This window comes from Meleagris gallopavo, chromosome 10 (assembly GCF_905368555.1).
Source record: "Meleagris gallopavo chromosome 10, MGAL_WU_HG_1.1, whole genome shotgun sequence".
Lineage (NCBI taxonomy): Eukaryota > Metazoa > Chordata > Aves > Galliformes > Phasianidae > Meleagris > Meleagris gallopavo.
This window is the reverse complement of record NC_139413.1, coordinates 28,493,789-28,508,303: the sequence shown is the minus strand read 5'-3', so window position 1 is coordinate 28,508,303 and position 14,515 is coordinate 28,493,789. Positions and strand designations below refer to the sequence as shown.

The 14,515-nt window shown below is 39.8% G+C and overlaps 1 protein-coding gene across 11 annotated transcripts in view; it reads right to left on the bottom strand.

Annotated features, from left to right (window-relative positions):
• The window catches only part of LRRC7 (leucine rich repeat containing 7), a 187,749-nt gene that overhangs the window by 42,540 nt on the left and 130,694 nt on the right, over positions 1–14,515 (bottom strand). For all 11 annotated transcript variants that reach the window (XR_014885330.1, XM_085232159.1, XM_085232160.1 and 8 more), the window contains 3 exons: positions 3,659–3,722; positions 2,960–3,034; positions 1,746–1,890 (listed from right to left, as the gene is read on the bottom strand). Coding sequence is in view for 10 of the 11 variants with exons in the window: in XM_085232159.1 (XP_085088285.1) it covers positions 1,746–1,890; positions 2,960–3,034; positions 3,659–3,722 (284 nt within the window). In the remaining variant the exon portion in view is untranslated. The remainder of the gene's footprint in view (positions 1–1,745; positions 1,891–2,959; positions 3,035–3,658; positions 3,723–14,515) is intronic.

Sequence of the window (14,515 nt, the reverse complement as noted above, 5' to 3'; positions counted from 1 at the left end):
GAGGGAAGAAAAATATTCCACGTTTATCTTCATTTTCTGTAATCTCCAGTATTCTCAATTAAACAATAAACGAACACATTCTTGTCCCACTGAAAATATTCCCCATTACAATGCAGAACAGATTAAATGTTGAGCTGAAATATTAAGTGTACTCTGAAGTGCTGAAAAATGTGGAGAGGAATAAAGAGGAATGGTGTCCTGTTGCCCTGATTAAAAGGTGCTCAGATCCCAGAAGGTCCCCAGCAAAACTATCTAGAGTAAATGCTACACTTAGAGTGCTTCCCAATACGTAGGAACAGACGACCAGAATCAGTCCTGAAGGCATTTGTGCATGCAGCTAATTCTTTTTGTTAAGAGAAGTGCTAGATAGTGAAGTGTCAGCAGATGCATTACTGGGCAACATTTATCCAGGGAATGACACCTCTGCTTTCCGCTGTGAAACAGGGAGATCAATGCAGTAGTAAAGACAGAAAGGATAGGAAAATCACTGCATCACAGTGGCTGAAACTGAGCTTGAGACAGTCAGAAAATAAGATTCCCACCTTCTGGAAGTTACTGACATTTCAAAGTCTGCTTTTGCCCTGAAGGAGTTCTGGAAACACCAAAATAGCTTTACAAACATTTGTAATTAGCATTGGGTATAATATAAATTAACTACTTACACAGAGATAATTATTAAGTGGAGTGCACCATAGTATGAAAACTGAAGCAGACGAAAAGTACACTTCAAAGGGATATCAGAAGCATTACTCACTTCTATCACAGTACATTTCTGTTGAAAAGCCAACATGTTCCAACAAACACCTAGGCTTCAACAACACTGTCTTTTAAGAGGAAAAATTTCTACCAAACGGAACTGCAGCAAGCTGTCACCTGAAAATGCAGTACTGAAATGACTCTTTCTGCTTTGCTTCAGTTACACCTATTATGATTCAGTAATGGGAATTTGGAAATGAGCACTGAGTGCACAATTCACAATGTCAGCATCCTTCTGTACCAGAGTTACGTAACCTTGAAAAATCAATCTGCATACGCACACCAGAAAACTGCATTGAGAATGAACTGCAAGGTTGATGGCGAGATATCACCTTAGAGCAAAGTGGGAAATAGCTGTAAAGTCACCCAGTAATGTTCATGTACTAGAGTTTCATTAGCCAGCCATACAGTCTGGGGGCTTGACTCTGTTAATTAAAATAGGGGAGGGTCCACAGTTCCACGATGATGTGTATCTGGGGGCTCATCTGCTGGAAGCAACAGAAGAGAGGAGGGACCCGCAGTGTTCCTGAAGCAAACCTGAGGGATTGGTTGTACAGAGCCACGTACCTACAGACCTACCTTCCAGAAATCCTGCGTTCTAAATAATGCAGAAATTCTGTGTATGCAATATAGTCAAAACAGAAAATGAATAGGTTGAACTATTTCTTCTTTTAATGCCATCACTGGAATTGCACTGCTGTAGCTAACTTTCTTCAGGAGTTTAATACTGTTAATATAACCACTTTTATATTTCCATCCTAATTTAGACCAGATCAATAGTATCTTTATTTAGTTTCTTGAAAAATACAAATCAGAATAATCCAGACCCTCTAACCATGGATTTATTTATTTTTTCTGACGTTCAAAGCAGTCTTTATGTCAGACTGCCCCAATACCAGATGTGCCCAATTAATTCCTTTGGAGTTTAATGGCAGTTCTTGTTCTGGCTTTATCACAAAGTCAAGTGCAAAAACAGGAGCTTTTCTCACCTATGGAGTCTGGCAGTTGCTGCAACATATTTGATGACAACAGGAGGTCTTCAAGTCCTTCACATCCCGATATGTCCAAATCAACAGTTTCTATCCTGTTTTTTGACATATCCAGGTACACGAGCTGTTTTAACTTCCCTATAGACTTAATAGCATGTTACAGAGCGTTACTTCAACAGATAGACATGGCATGCCAATTTCCAAGTTCAAAGACAAACAACTGCAATACAGACTTCTACTGGTTATCACAGCATGCTTTTCTATTTGGCTCACTGAAGCAGTATTAGGATTTCTTCAGAAAGCTGCAGAAGGAAAGGCGTGAGGCAGAGCAGAAAATCAGTTGCTCTGTGAGCCCAGGTGATAATTCTAAGGCCTATTAAAATGCTGCCCGTTGCCATTAAACCAGCCTATAATTCTGCAAATGACCTGCACCAAAATCAACAATGAACACCAAACTGATTCGGGTGCTCTGGATTCATTAAATCTGGGTGGAATTTGAGTTCTCAGTGTCACGTGGCTTTATTACTTTCTTTGGTTGGACCCGGATCCCAGGGACACAACTCAGCTCACCCACCCACAGCAGCACTGGGGTGACATATGGCAGCAGTGCATTTCTGTGTCATATCGACTGCCTACATTTGGTGAAGTCTAAAATCGGGTTTCAGATATTCATAGTTCAGTTATGAGAGGTTAATCCCAGCAGGTTACTGTGTAAATACATTCAGTGCAGCTATAACGTCAACGAGCAACTAGACAAAAAATTCTCAGATTTCTTTGAAAATCTGTTGGCATGTGGAGTTCGAAGCCAACAGAAGCAATCTGCTTCTTGGTCCATTATCACAGGATGGTCACTTTGTTCTAGACATGACATTTCACCAAGAAAATCAGCAAAATTGATGCTGTTGCTTTCTTTACACTGAAATGTACCAACGGTGTCTGGGAAGACAGTGGAAAACAACTTCCCTCGCAATGCAAATTGCACAAGGCTCAGATAAAACAGGTACACTCCAATTTAATTACTATCACATAACAGCACAACATTTGGAAGGTCTTCATATGCATGGCTATTTTGAGCCTTTTATTTCCTGGTAATGATATTAGAATTAACTGAAAATACGCACCTATTCAGGAAATGCACATGCACTCATTTACTGCACGGTGAACTGTTCATCATTAGTACCATAGATTAGATTACATAAAGTAAATGTTCATACCCCAGGTAGTATTTGCAGAGAGTTATTGTCCATCCATAATTCCTTCAGATTTTGTATTTGTTCGAGAACCTCAGGCTGAGGAAAAGAACAGATCACGTTATGGACACTTCCATCAAGTGTGTGAGCTCAGCATCTCAGCACCTTAAGAGAGACATCTAAATATCTCCTAAATTCCTTGGAATATTGCAATTCCCATAAGAAGTTGTATTCCTGTTGCTCAGCCACAGGGTGCATTGGGCAGGAAGGAACCCACCCACCCACAGCTCAGTCCCTCCATTCTACGTGCAGGCACATAATGTGTTTCTATTAAAAAACAATTAGTCAATAATTGGAAGGTAATTTATTTTGCCTGAGCTAATTCTATTGAATTTTCTTTTTCTTCTTTGATGGTTAAAATAACTTCTAATTTCCAGGTTAAGTTAATTAGTGGTCATTTTGTGCTATTTGTTCCTGTGATGATTAACGATTCTCTTTTCCTCCGGTGTTCACTGAGGTTAATATAGATGATCATAATTCCTCCCCTCAACTTTAATTTTCTTCTCAATTCCTCTTATTAGACAGACACTTTCCCAAAGGCAGCAGACTGCTCCTATTGCTGCACGTGGCCACAACGCCTTAATGCCTTTCAAGCAGAAGTCCAATGGCCAAGCCCAGAGCACAAAATGCCACAGGTGCCTGCTGAAAAGGGGCATTTCTTACCAGTTCAGAGAATTCATTATTGCCCAGATCAAGTCTCTCCAGCTGAGTCAGCTTGTGCATCGACCTGCAACAGATATGGAAATACCTAAGATGGAATTTTTCCTTGGAAAATGTCGGTCACCTTTTCCTTAGATAAGAATAAGGCTCAAGTGATATTGCTGTTGTAAAAAGAGTTCGATCAGATGGAAACTGCAGATGAGAACAGCACACTTCTTTTGGACATCAGCTAAAGTTCTGGAACTGGAAAAGTAGCAACAATTACACGAATATAAAAATAAACAAAATCTTGGTACACTTCTGCATGGTTTCTCAAGGAAAATTCATTTGCAAGCAACTGAAAACTATATCAATTGTGATAACTAAATTAATTTGCAAATTTATGATTGGTTTCTTTATGAACTTCTAAAAAGCATTCTAGCTTTTTGCAGCAGAAACGCAAAGGGTGGCTGTTACCTTCCCAAAGCTGGAAGAGCATCGACCTGGTGTTGCAAATGGATGAAAAGCAGCACACAGGTTTCTAACTCAGGGATCAGTTAGATCCCTGTGCTGCAGGGCACGGCTGGGCTGGAGATGAGCGATGCAATGTCAGCCCCAGCAACTCATCCTCCTGCCCAGCATTATCAGAGAGAGTGGGATAGGAAGGCAGCATATGAAAGCAACCAGAAAGTTAATTTCAAACTTGCATTATGGAGTAAAGGGCTTTAAATGAGGAATCATCTGGGTTTGTGTCTGCAATGATCACCGTGTATGTAACGCTAAAAAGGCCCTTTTGTTGCTTGGGCACAGGTAACTCAAACAGTGAAATAAAAGTGAAAAATGACTGGGTGAGATTCTAGATTTAAGGAAGTGAATGGGATAAATCTCCCTGCTTTATCTCCAAATTTACGCTGTGAGAAAAAATGGTTCTCTCAGTCACACGTGAGAATCACACGCGGAACCCATGCTCACCAACTGCGACAAGCACTTAGAATCCATCAGTGTGAATACAGGCAAACTTCTCAGAACACACAGATGTTTAAAAAACTATGCTCAGAATACACCACAGGCATCGACCCAAAGGAGCAATCCCAAAACAGCAAAGATAATTTCAAAATGGAAAGAAAACTGCTGAGCAACTTTGTAACACCAGCTGAAGGACGGAAGGGATTGCGATTGCTCCTACTGGGAAGGATGTTCTGCTCTTGTGTAGCACACAGCACTGCCCACATCCCTGCTAGATGCAGACTACTGCCACTTCACACGCTCTACAGTGTCAGAATGTACGGTTGTACAAAGACAAGGCTGGGAAGTTGTATTCAAAATTACTACGACACTTGAGTTTAAATAGCATCTTCATTTGAATATATTGATCTCTACGGTTTACGATGAGTGACTTGATGTTAGTAAATAGTAGCAGAGTCAATACTTTATAAAAGGGGTTATTAAATTTAAACCAAATAGCATTTTAAATATTTCGTAAAGACTGTAATCATTTTGACAAACTGGAATAATAATACTTATACTACTCCAGAGCTGCACCAAACAAGGCCTGTGGGACAGGGCATGTGCTGCGCAGGTGGTGCAACGTGCCACAGTGTGCTGGTGCTGCCATCAGCCTTCCCTCCTGCCAGTGCCCCTCACCCAGCTTTGGCTCCGCCAGCACTTCTGGCATTATCTGGAGGACAGCCTGGGCCAGGATCATAGAATCATAGAAGCATTCAGGTTGGAAAAGAGCTCTAAGACCCCCAAGCCCAACCCATCCCCACTGGCCATGTCCCTAAAACTGATCCCTTCCTAAAGGCACAAAACACAGCTGTCCTGTTACGGATGAAGTTCAAATGCAAGAAATTAAATCCTGCCTTTGTTTCCATGGACACAACACTGCTGCTGCAGAACTTCTTGCTCAATCCTGGTAGACCAATATGCTCTGAACACAGCACTACATTACGGTGGTGATAAACAGAAAAACAGAAAGAAATAAAAGGATACAAATAATTAAAGAATTTAGTATGAACTAGAACTACTCTACTACTTAGAGGCCTTCTGAGGTACTCAGAGTTGATCCTCCATCAATCCAAAAATTATCACAGTCGCTACGGATGGGATCGCTGATATTGACCATTTTATCTCTGTATTCTGTATCAGAAGTAAAGCCAATCATTAAGGATGCTACAATTAAGCAATGGAGATTTGCTTTGACATTTCAGTTACAGAAAAATGATGTGATAGGGTTGGATAGAGAACATTGAGGCATATTTATTATGAGAAAACTTCATGCTTTGTTTTCTAAAATACTTAAAAAAAAACAAAACCCACAATTGTTTGACAAAAATGTAAATATCATCCTTCAGTAGAAGGCATTTTCTGCTAAGCATATCTTGTTGAAATGAAAAATCATGTAGATAAACAAATACTTGACTCTTAAGCTTCAGAAATCATGTATTTTATTATTTTCTTTAAGTAAACAGCCTCCACAACTGACCTCCTGCATTCCACCATCTTTCAGCTCAACTTCAAGGAATGAACGTGAGGGTCACAAAGGAAGATCAAGCATTGGAGGCGCTTCTGTACTTTAGAGAAATTAATGTTCTGCAGGGGAGAGTTGTTAAAATACACCTGGGCTTCTTCGGTGGAAAATAACACCTATTTTTGGAAGACAAGGTGCAAACCACGATGTAGTTCAAGCCTAAAGCATGGAGTGGTTAAATCTGAAACAATACTTATCAATATAACTATGATTAGTCAAGACTGAGTGCACATGATTAAACAGAAAGTGGCTTTTTATACACTATACCGTGGCCCCCCCTTCTAAGTCAGTAATATAACTCTTGATTGATTCTCTCCAATTCCCAGTCTGCTTCTTACTGCATTTTTGTTCCTATAGTATTCATTACTTTGAAATATTAGTGCTATAAAACCAAAAGAGACGATGAAAATATTTTATCTTTCAGTAGTATCTCCTCAGTATGCAAAAGCGTCTGGAAGACTGGGAGCCATCCACAAAGCAGCAAGTGCTCCACTGGCACAGCGCATGGCGGCAGTGAAGAAGGATAATGAAGTCACCTGCAAGCACGAAGATTTTCCACTCGTTTCCCCAGAGGGCTCTGCTTGATATTATGCTCTCCATTAAAATTTTAGCTAACGATGTCTTTAACCCCTCTGGTCCTCTAACTCCACTGTAATTCTCTTTGGAAATATCATGCACGAGCTGACTGTAATTTCACAAATCCAGACAAAAGCATTTTTATAAACAAAGCCGTAACATGCTTAAGTCAGATCAGTTACACTCAGTATCTCATTAAATAACTTCTAAGTCACTGAAAATGTTTAAATCTGGCCTCATTTGCCGCATTGGAAACTTTCACCATTGTGCCTTAATTATTATTAGTCCAGTTCGCATTTCTGACACTCAGATACAAGAGGCAAATATTGAATACAATTTTTTTTTTAATTAAGTCACCTCAATGGAGAAAACAGTTCCACTAGGAATTGCAAACACTTTTAGACAACAGACTGCCTCACTGCCACTAAGATTCTCATTAACTTTATGAGGATCCTTTCCATGAATGCACGCTTCCCCTTGCAGTACGCTTGCAGGACAAATGACTGCAATTACTCAACCACCACTGGCCGGTTGCTGCTTTGGAGAGAGCACCTCAGCACGTGAGCATTGCAATTTCATCATTACCTACACCCACAACGTTAAAGCTTTCCCCATCAGAGCACTGGCTGTATGCACACTCACAAGTATTTCGCTCTCATTTCTGTGTTTCATATTTGTATTCTGCTTTTGAAAGTAACATTTACTTTAAAAGCTCTGTTTTACAGCACTGTAAATTGATTGTAGAAAATAACTTTTAACTACAACTTTAAAACACGATGGCACAGTTTCTCATGACACACAAACAAATCGTTTCAGAAACAGCAGCATTTGTATGGAGGCAAATGAATTTCAGCTATCTGCTATGGGACTCTGCCAAAAGACAAAGCACACTGCAAAGGTACCCACCGGAACGAACATCCCATCCCATTTCCCATTACTCTGTGATATTTTTGTCTCTTTCATACAACTACTTATATTTTTCTTCCAAAAAGATCCATTATACTTCTTTATGCGTGGTCATTTTATGACGGAGGAGCGGGGAAGGTGCAGTTATGAGTAATGCTCAGTTAAATATTCATTGCTTCAATGACGTAATGTAATTTAATTAATGTGATAATAAAACTTGCAGCCAAATTTTCACATAAATCTTAATCCAGATCACATTTGGATCCATTCCTCCATCCATAGGCAACTGCAGGAGTTACATGGAGGAGATTGCGGAGCTCACAGAGGGATGCACTGTGTGCAGTGCAATAAGCACACGAGAAACTACAAGTGTGCAAAAACCAGCATAAAGAGAAAGATTATTGAATATTTGGTGAAAAGCCAGCACTGCTCACACCAGTTTGAATAACATTCACACTACATAAGATGTAACAAGCTACAAAATTCAGTGGCATCAGATAGAAGCCATCGTGATTACATACACTGCCTAACGTATGTTCTTGCATGTTTGCTTTCATTACCTTACTTAGAAGTTACTTACCTACACGTTGAAATACATTAAATCACCAGGAAAATGCCTTGCTTTAATAGCTCATGGAAAAACAACTCAACTATCACAAGTTGTTTCAGTGAAATCATGGCATCGTTACCAAAATCCAGCTCGGTGTCATGCCAGACACGAAGTGGTGATGAAGGTTTATTCAAAACCTCGACCACAAACTTCTCCTCACGCCTTCATTTTTCCCACATAAAGAATCGTGCATGTGGCTAACAGAGGAATTCATCTCCTAAAGGCTAAAATCCATGAGTGCAAAGCAGCTGACAGAGGCAGAAACACAACCAAAGATGCGGCGCAACACGAATGCACTCCTTGTGCCCCTCTCTCCCAAAGGCAGGACTGGCAGAGTGATTACAGTTACACACTGCATTTCCTTGAGCAGCAGCTTACAGTTATCTTTGTATGAGTTTGTGATCAACAGAAACCAGTATTTCCCAAAGGAATAAAAAGCAACTAAAAGCAAAGATGCTCCCACTAATGGAGTGACTGCTGTATTCATTTCAAACAATGTTTCCCCACACTTTTATAGTACGCAATAATTTTTATGTTAAAGTTATTAAAAACATCACATTCAGGAGACTCTTCCATTTCTAGTACTTTAAACCTTACAGTATAACTTTATTAATTAATCAGTTCAGGAGTTGCATTGTAAAAACAGTACTTAATGTTAGTCACCTACGTTAAGTGTTGCAGAACAGTTAAATTTTAAACAGGGATGAAGTATTTCATTGCATCACCTGTTTCCTTATGCTACACTTAATGGACTACGTGGAAATCTCAGCATTGAGCCAGGCTGGATGTGGCTGTGGGCAGCCTGGCCTGGTGGTTGGTGGCCCTGCACACAGCAGGGGGTTGGAACTGGATGAGCATTGTGGGCCTTTTCAAGCCAGGCCATTCCGTGATTCTGTGATGACTTTCAGTGAATCTCAGGACAACGTACCCCATGCCCGGAATGTAAAATATTCTACATATTGGAAAGCAAAGAACCATGTGTATAAATTAATCTGTCATAATCAAATCTACCTAGGCTTCAAAATAACAAAATACGTGAAATGAAAAACTGATTCTGAGGATACTAAAAATTGTTATACATGGAGTGAAATACATGAAATGCATATATATGAAATAACTACCAAAACAGCATTTATTTCAACTTCAATTATATTTAAGAACGCATATATTGCTACTTTAAGTATCAACCCACAAATCAGAGAATATAGCAAAGATCATGGGATGATGCCTAAACTAACTCTGTGTTGCTTTGCTATTTCTCTATGGCCTGATCATTACTACAGCCAGGAGCAGGCAGCCCACCTGGAACACCACTGCAAAACACAGCCAGACTGCTAAACTGGACCAAACCTACTGCAGTAAGAGGCAGGCTCCACTACCCTTTGCATACCAGCATGGTTTGGTTCCACAGCACAGTTTGGGAGAACCACCTCAACGCAGCCAACTCATGCTGATGCTCCTGATGCTGCCATTTCTGGCACCCAAAGATCTGCAGCCTCCACCTCCACTGCTGCTTGTGCCACTGAACTCATCTGAGCTCAGCTGATGGGTGAGGGCAGACTCTCCATCTTCCAGTGCCAAGGTTAGAAAAACCAATCTCAACGGCCAAAAGATGGAACTGCTGGTACAGAAGGTGTCTGAATACAGCTCATTGACCTACGGCACTGAAGACTTAGGAGACTTTACCTAATTCCATGTCAAGGGTTTAAAATAAAAAGCACCACTAAGAAAGACGTCCTCCACACAGAAATTGGAAAAAGAGCTATTCCATGGCTCAGTCAGAACAAAACCACGCAGGTCATTCTGCAAAAAACTGGTGTGTGCTAAATGTAAGGATGTTAAAAACACGTCACTGAGCTAAAGCAAGGCTTTCTGCACAGAGACCTAAATTCCACCTGGTTTTGTTTGTGGTGGAAGTAGATCACGTCTCCAAATGAACCTCTTGGCTCAGGAGCTGGCAATGAATCACACTGCGGCTGGCAAGGTTTGCACAACTGATCACAGAGAAAGGTGAAATCATCACAGCTTTGACTCTTGATGGCACACCGACTTCTTTCCCAGCATGGCTTTCTGAGGCACTGGGAGCCATCTTGACACGCAAGGCTGAAAATACCACTTTGTCCCCGACCTTCCATTTGCCAGATAGCAGGGAGAAGGCCCAAGCTAAATATCAACTTGCTCACAATATCAGCCAGGATGAACCAAGTGGGCATTAATGAATCTTGAGGAGTAAAATCACCTGAACAATCTAACCTGAAAGTAAGAACCAAAAAATGTTGCCCTCAACACATTTCATACTTAGCAGACAGTCTGACTCCTGATTCTACTCAAACATGGCTCAAAGACATCACCAACATGTAGAAAAAACAGGAACATTCCTGCAGCTCAACCACAGAAATGAAATGAAGATGAGCTAGGAAAAGACCAGGATGAATCTGAGATGAAAAACGACGTGACTAATGAACAATCTTTGTACTAATTGAGGAAGAGGGATGGAAGTAACTACGATATAAAAATAAAGATCACTGCAATCCATTCACACATATGTATTCTACAGTTCTTCAGAATAGTCAATCATATCTCATAAGTGCCAGAATACAAGCAGCTGGGAGCCTTCGAGTTTTGCACCACTGTTTCTGACTTCTCAGGTTACGTAAATAAGACATCTCGTGGTGCAGAGAATTTCCCAATGCTAGAGGGAAGGGTGCCAAAGGCAACCTTCTGCACAACAGAGCAGAGCTTGGGCTGGGCGCTGCCTTCAGGGGACGACTGATGTGCTGCAGGGCTCTGCTCAGGCTGTCCTTGCAGAGACGTCTGCAGGTACAGCTTCTGCATCTTGATGCAGCAACAAATACAAATGTCTCAAAACTCCCCTTGCAGTTTTAACTGTATGCAGGAGTTTTCATTCTGCAGATGTTTTTTAGTCAGGTAGAATTAAAAGAATACCAACTTACGGTGCTCTGAGCACGCTGAGCAATTTCCTTGCGTACCATAACACAGCCATACTCAAGAAAGCTGAGCACGTTAATTAGATCTCATTAATAACAGTCAGAGAGAACTCTCTGTGTCTTTAGCTCCACAGTGCTCTGGGAGGAGCTCAGGGTTCCAGTATAATTAAGAACAAAATGAGTGCAAGGTGAACCAGAGTGATTCCTCATGGTTGTAAATGCTCTCCCCACCCACCGCTTTGCACTGTGAAGACTCTATCTGGAATTTAACCCTGCTAGTCAAGTATAAAATAGAAATCAAATTTGGATCTGCTAAAGGGAAGCTTCCATAGAATCACAGAACGGTCTGGGTTGAAAAAGAGCTGCTAACCAAGCTGAACTGTGGTCAGGGTTACCCCAGGTGGCAGAAGAAGTGCCAGCACTCCTTCAGAGGGCTACAAGAAGTTTGGCTGTATCACCTCCCCACAGGACAAGTGGCGAAAAATGGCCACTGCTACCTGTAGGCAGCAAGAATTAGGGACATTCCTGTGGCCCACCGCGCACGGTCACAACCTGCTCCTACAACAGGAAAGCCACACAAAGCATTTTTGCGCATCTTCCCTCAGCAGCAAGCATTTTAGCTTAAAACAGAAAGATATGCGGTAGTAGTGCCTTATTAAAACTCTGGCAATGGTTTAATAACGTATTGCCAGAGCACTAACTCTTTTGGAATGTGATTTATTAAACTCAGCCAGAGTTACTATTTAAAGAAAACAGGCCATCATGAAAGATGAAAACATTTGTAATCTCAAAGTGCAAGAAACAGTTTACATCTTTATAATAAACTAGGAAAAAAGTGGAACAGCCTTTCAGAAATAGCAGTCTAAAGCAAAGCTTTTAAACCTATATTTAGATGTTCCTGGACATGTTCTCAGCTGATATAAATTCAGTTCCGTTGACTTCAACACACTTCACACAACCTGTGGTTTTGCAAATCCATTTCCTAAAACAGCAGCTTGGAGGTGGCAAGGATTTCAGCATTATAAATATTACTGAAATGAATGGGACTAGTGTTCTTGAGGCGCAAGAATGATTTGTATAATTCCATTTTCAGGATTAATGGAAATAATAATTATCAGATTTACAAGGAACGTTTAATAGCTGAAAAGTCTGAATGGATTTTGCCACGTTTTAGATGTCTGAATATCTTTCTGAATCTTTTATTGGCTCACCGCTGCCGAGATGAAACCAAAGAACCAAGTGAGACCCTATCTGCAGTCTTACAACATCAAAAAAGACAAATGTTTGTACTTATCTTAAAGGCAAAGCAGAGCAATATTGAAATAGGGAACAAGAATAAAATGACTTTAAATGACAGCGTTTCAAACAATGCTTTAAATTGCCAAAGATGCTCCTCAGTGATACATGCCGTTCTCTGTACTAAAATGATGTTTATAGAGGAATGCCAGTATTCAATACACACAATGTTTAAACTACATTTTTGTGTGTGCGTGTTTTTTTTTAATAATTATTCCTTCAATTCAAAATAAAGTCTTAGCTAGATAAAAGTATAAGATCTTTAGTTCTCTATTGGTAGATACTTCCAATTTGCAAACCTAACTTCTGTGAAACTTCTGTGTTAACCTGCTGTTAATTTTGATGTCTTCTGCCAAAGCTGAATCAAGTCTACGCGACTTTATGTTGCTTCAAAAACAAGTTACTACATATTTCTTGTATATCTGTTAAGATTCTGCTTAGAAACCCTGATCCTTTGAGTTTCCTTATACACAGTTTCACTGCATTTAAGATATGATCAACATAAATACGGGTTAAAAATTATTTCCATAGATACGTATTCATAGTCATGCAAACAGGAACAGGACAGTGCTAAGTGTGAAGCCACAGCAGATACTTACATTATTGATGCTCTACTGGATGATTGGCTTCACAATTTCATTTGTGACTCAGACTGAAAAATTTAATAGATGGCATTCCTCGTTTCCATTTGAAATACCTTACATGGAAAATTTTAGATAATAGTGACCTTCTGAGCTTTCAAGTTACTGGAAGAAAACATACCCACTGCTTTTGTCACAGAAGAATGTCAATTATTGATAGTAAAATATTAAAAACTTCCATTTTTCACAGAATTTTTAAGAACTACTCTTGCAGCTCTTCAATGCACAGAATTATTGCTTAATCCAAAGAGGGGCAGTCAAAACACAAAGATTCTAATGATAACTTTAGATATTTAGTAAAGAAAAACAAAACAAGATTATCAACATTACTGCCTACAGTAAATAATTCCAAAGAATCATTTCACAGTATTTTTGGCAGAAAACATACACATCAGCCTCAATTCTCACAAATAAGGCTATGTCTCTAAAACACGTGGCCAGTATTTCCATGTAGTTATATTTTATTCTAGTCAGAACCTGAAACTGCGCAATCAAGGCTAAAAATCTCAGCTTACATTTTGAGATTGAAAACACACAAGCACAAAAAGGTTCATCGTAACAACAGGAAAAAGACAGATGGTTGGAAAAATACTGATAACATTAAAGGTTCATTCCAACCTATGCAGTTCTATGATTCTAAACCTTAATCTTCATGCCACCCTCACCTCCTTCTTCCCTACTAACACTGCACTTCCACCATCTTCTCTTCTGCTCCAACCCTAACACAGTACTATTGCTGCTCCTTCATGGTTAGTTTTTGCCAGGTTAGCTCCCAGTTAACCATATGACAAGTGAGACAGCACATACACGTATGTGTACATAGCATAAATTAGATATATGTGTATTTGTATATATAGGCACTACTTAGATAAAATATGTATGTGGTTATAGCTATATAAATGCAATGCACGCACACACACACACCAAATGCATAGTTGCACACAACCTCTACATACCACTGCTTCCTACACATGCTAGTGTAATGATATTATAGGGGATTTTAGGCTTTACTGATTTCCTTTTCTGCTTTACGAGAGTTTTTAATCGGCCTGAATGTACCGGTTCCTTCAGCACCAACACAACAGAATGGTCTTTGGTTCCAGGTATATACAACCCTTATTAATAATACATAATTCAAGCAATAATCAAACTCTTGGAAAAAAAAAAGTCAACACGGACATAAAAATATTGTCTATGCTATTGTAAAGTCAGTCTAACATATCTATCTTATACTTACAAGAAAAAAGAACTGGGAAAGTAATCATAGGATAAGCAGGTGCCCACTGGTAGCACTTGGTTACCATCGATATTCTGGACTCACATTCATTTTGAACATAGAAGTCTGTGATTTCCAATCTTTCAGGTAGAATATCA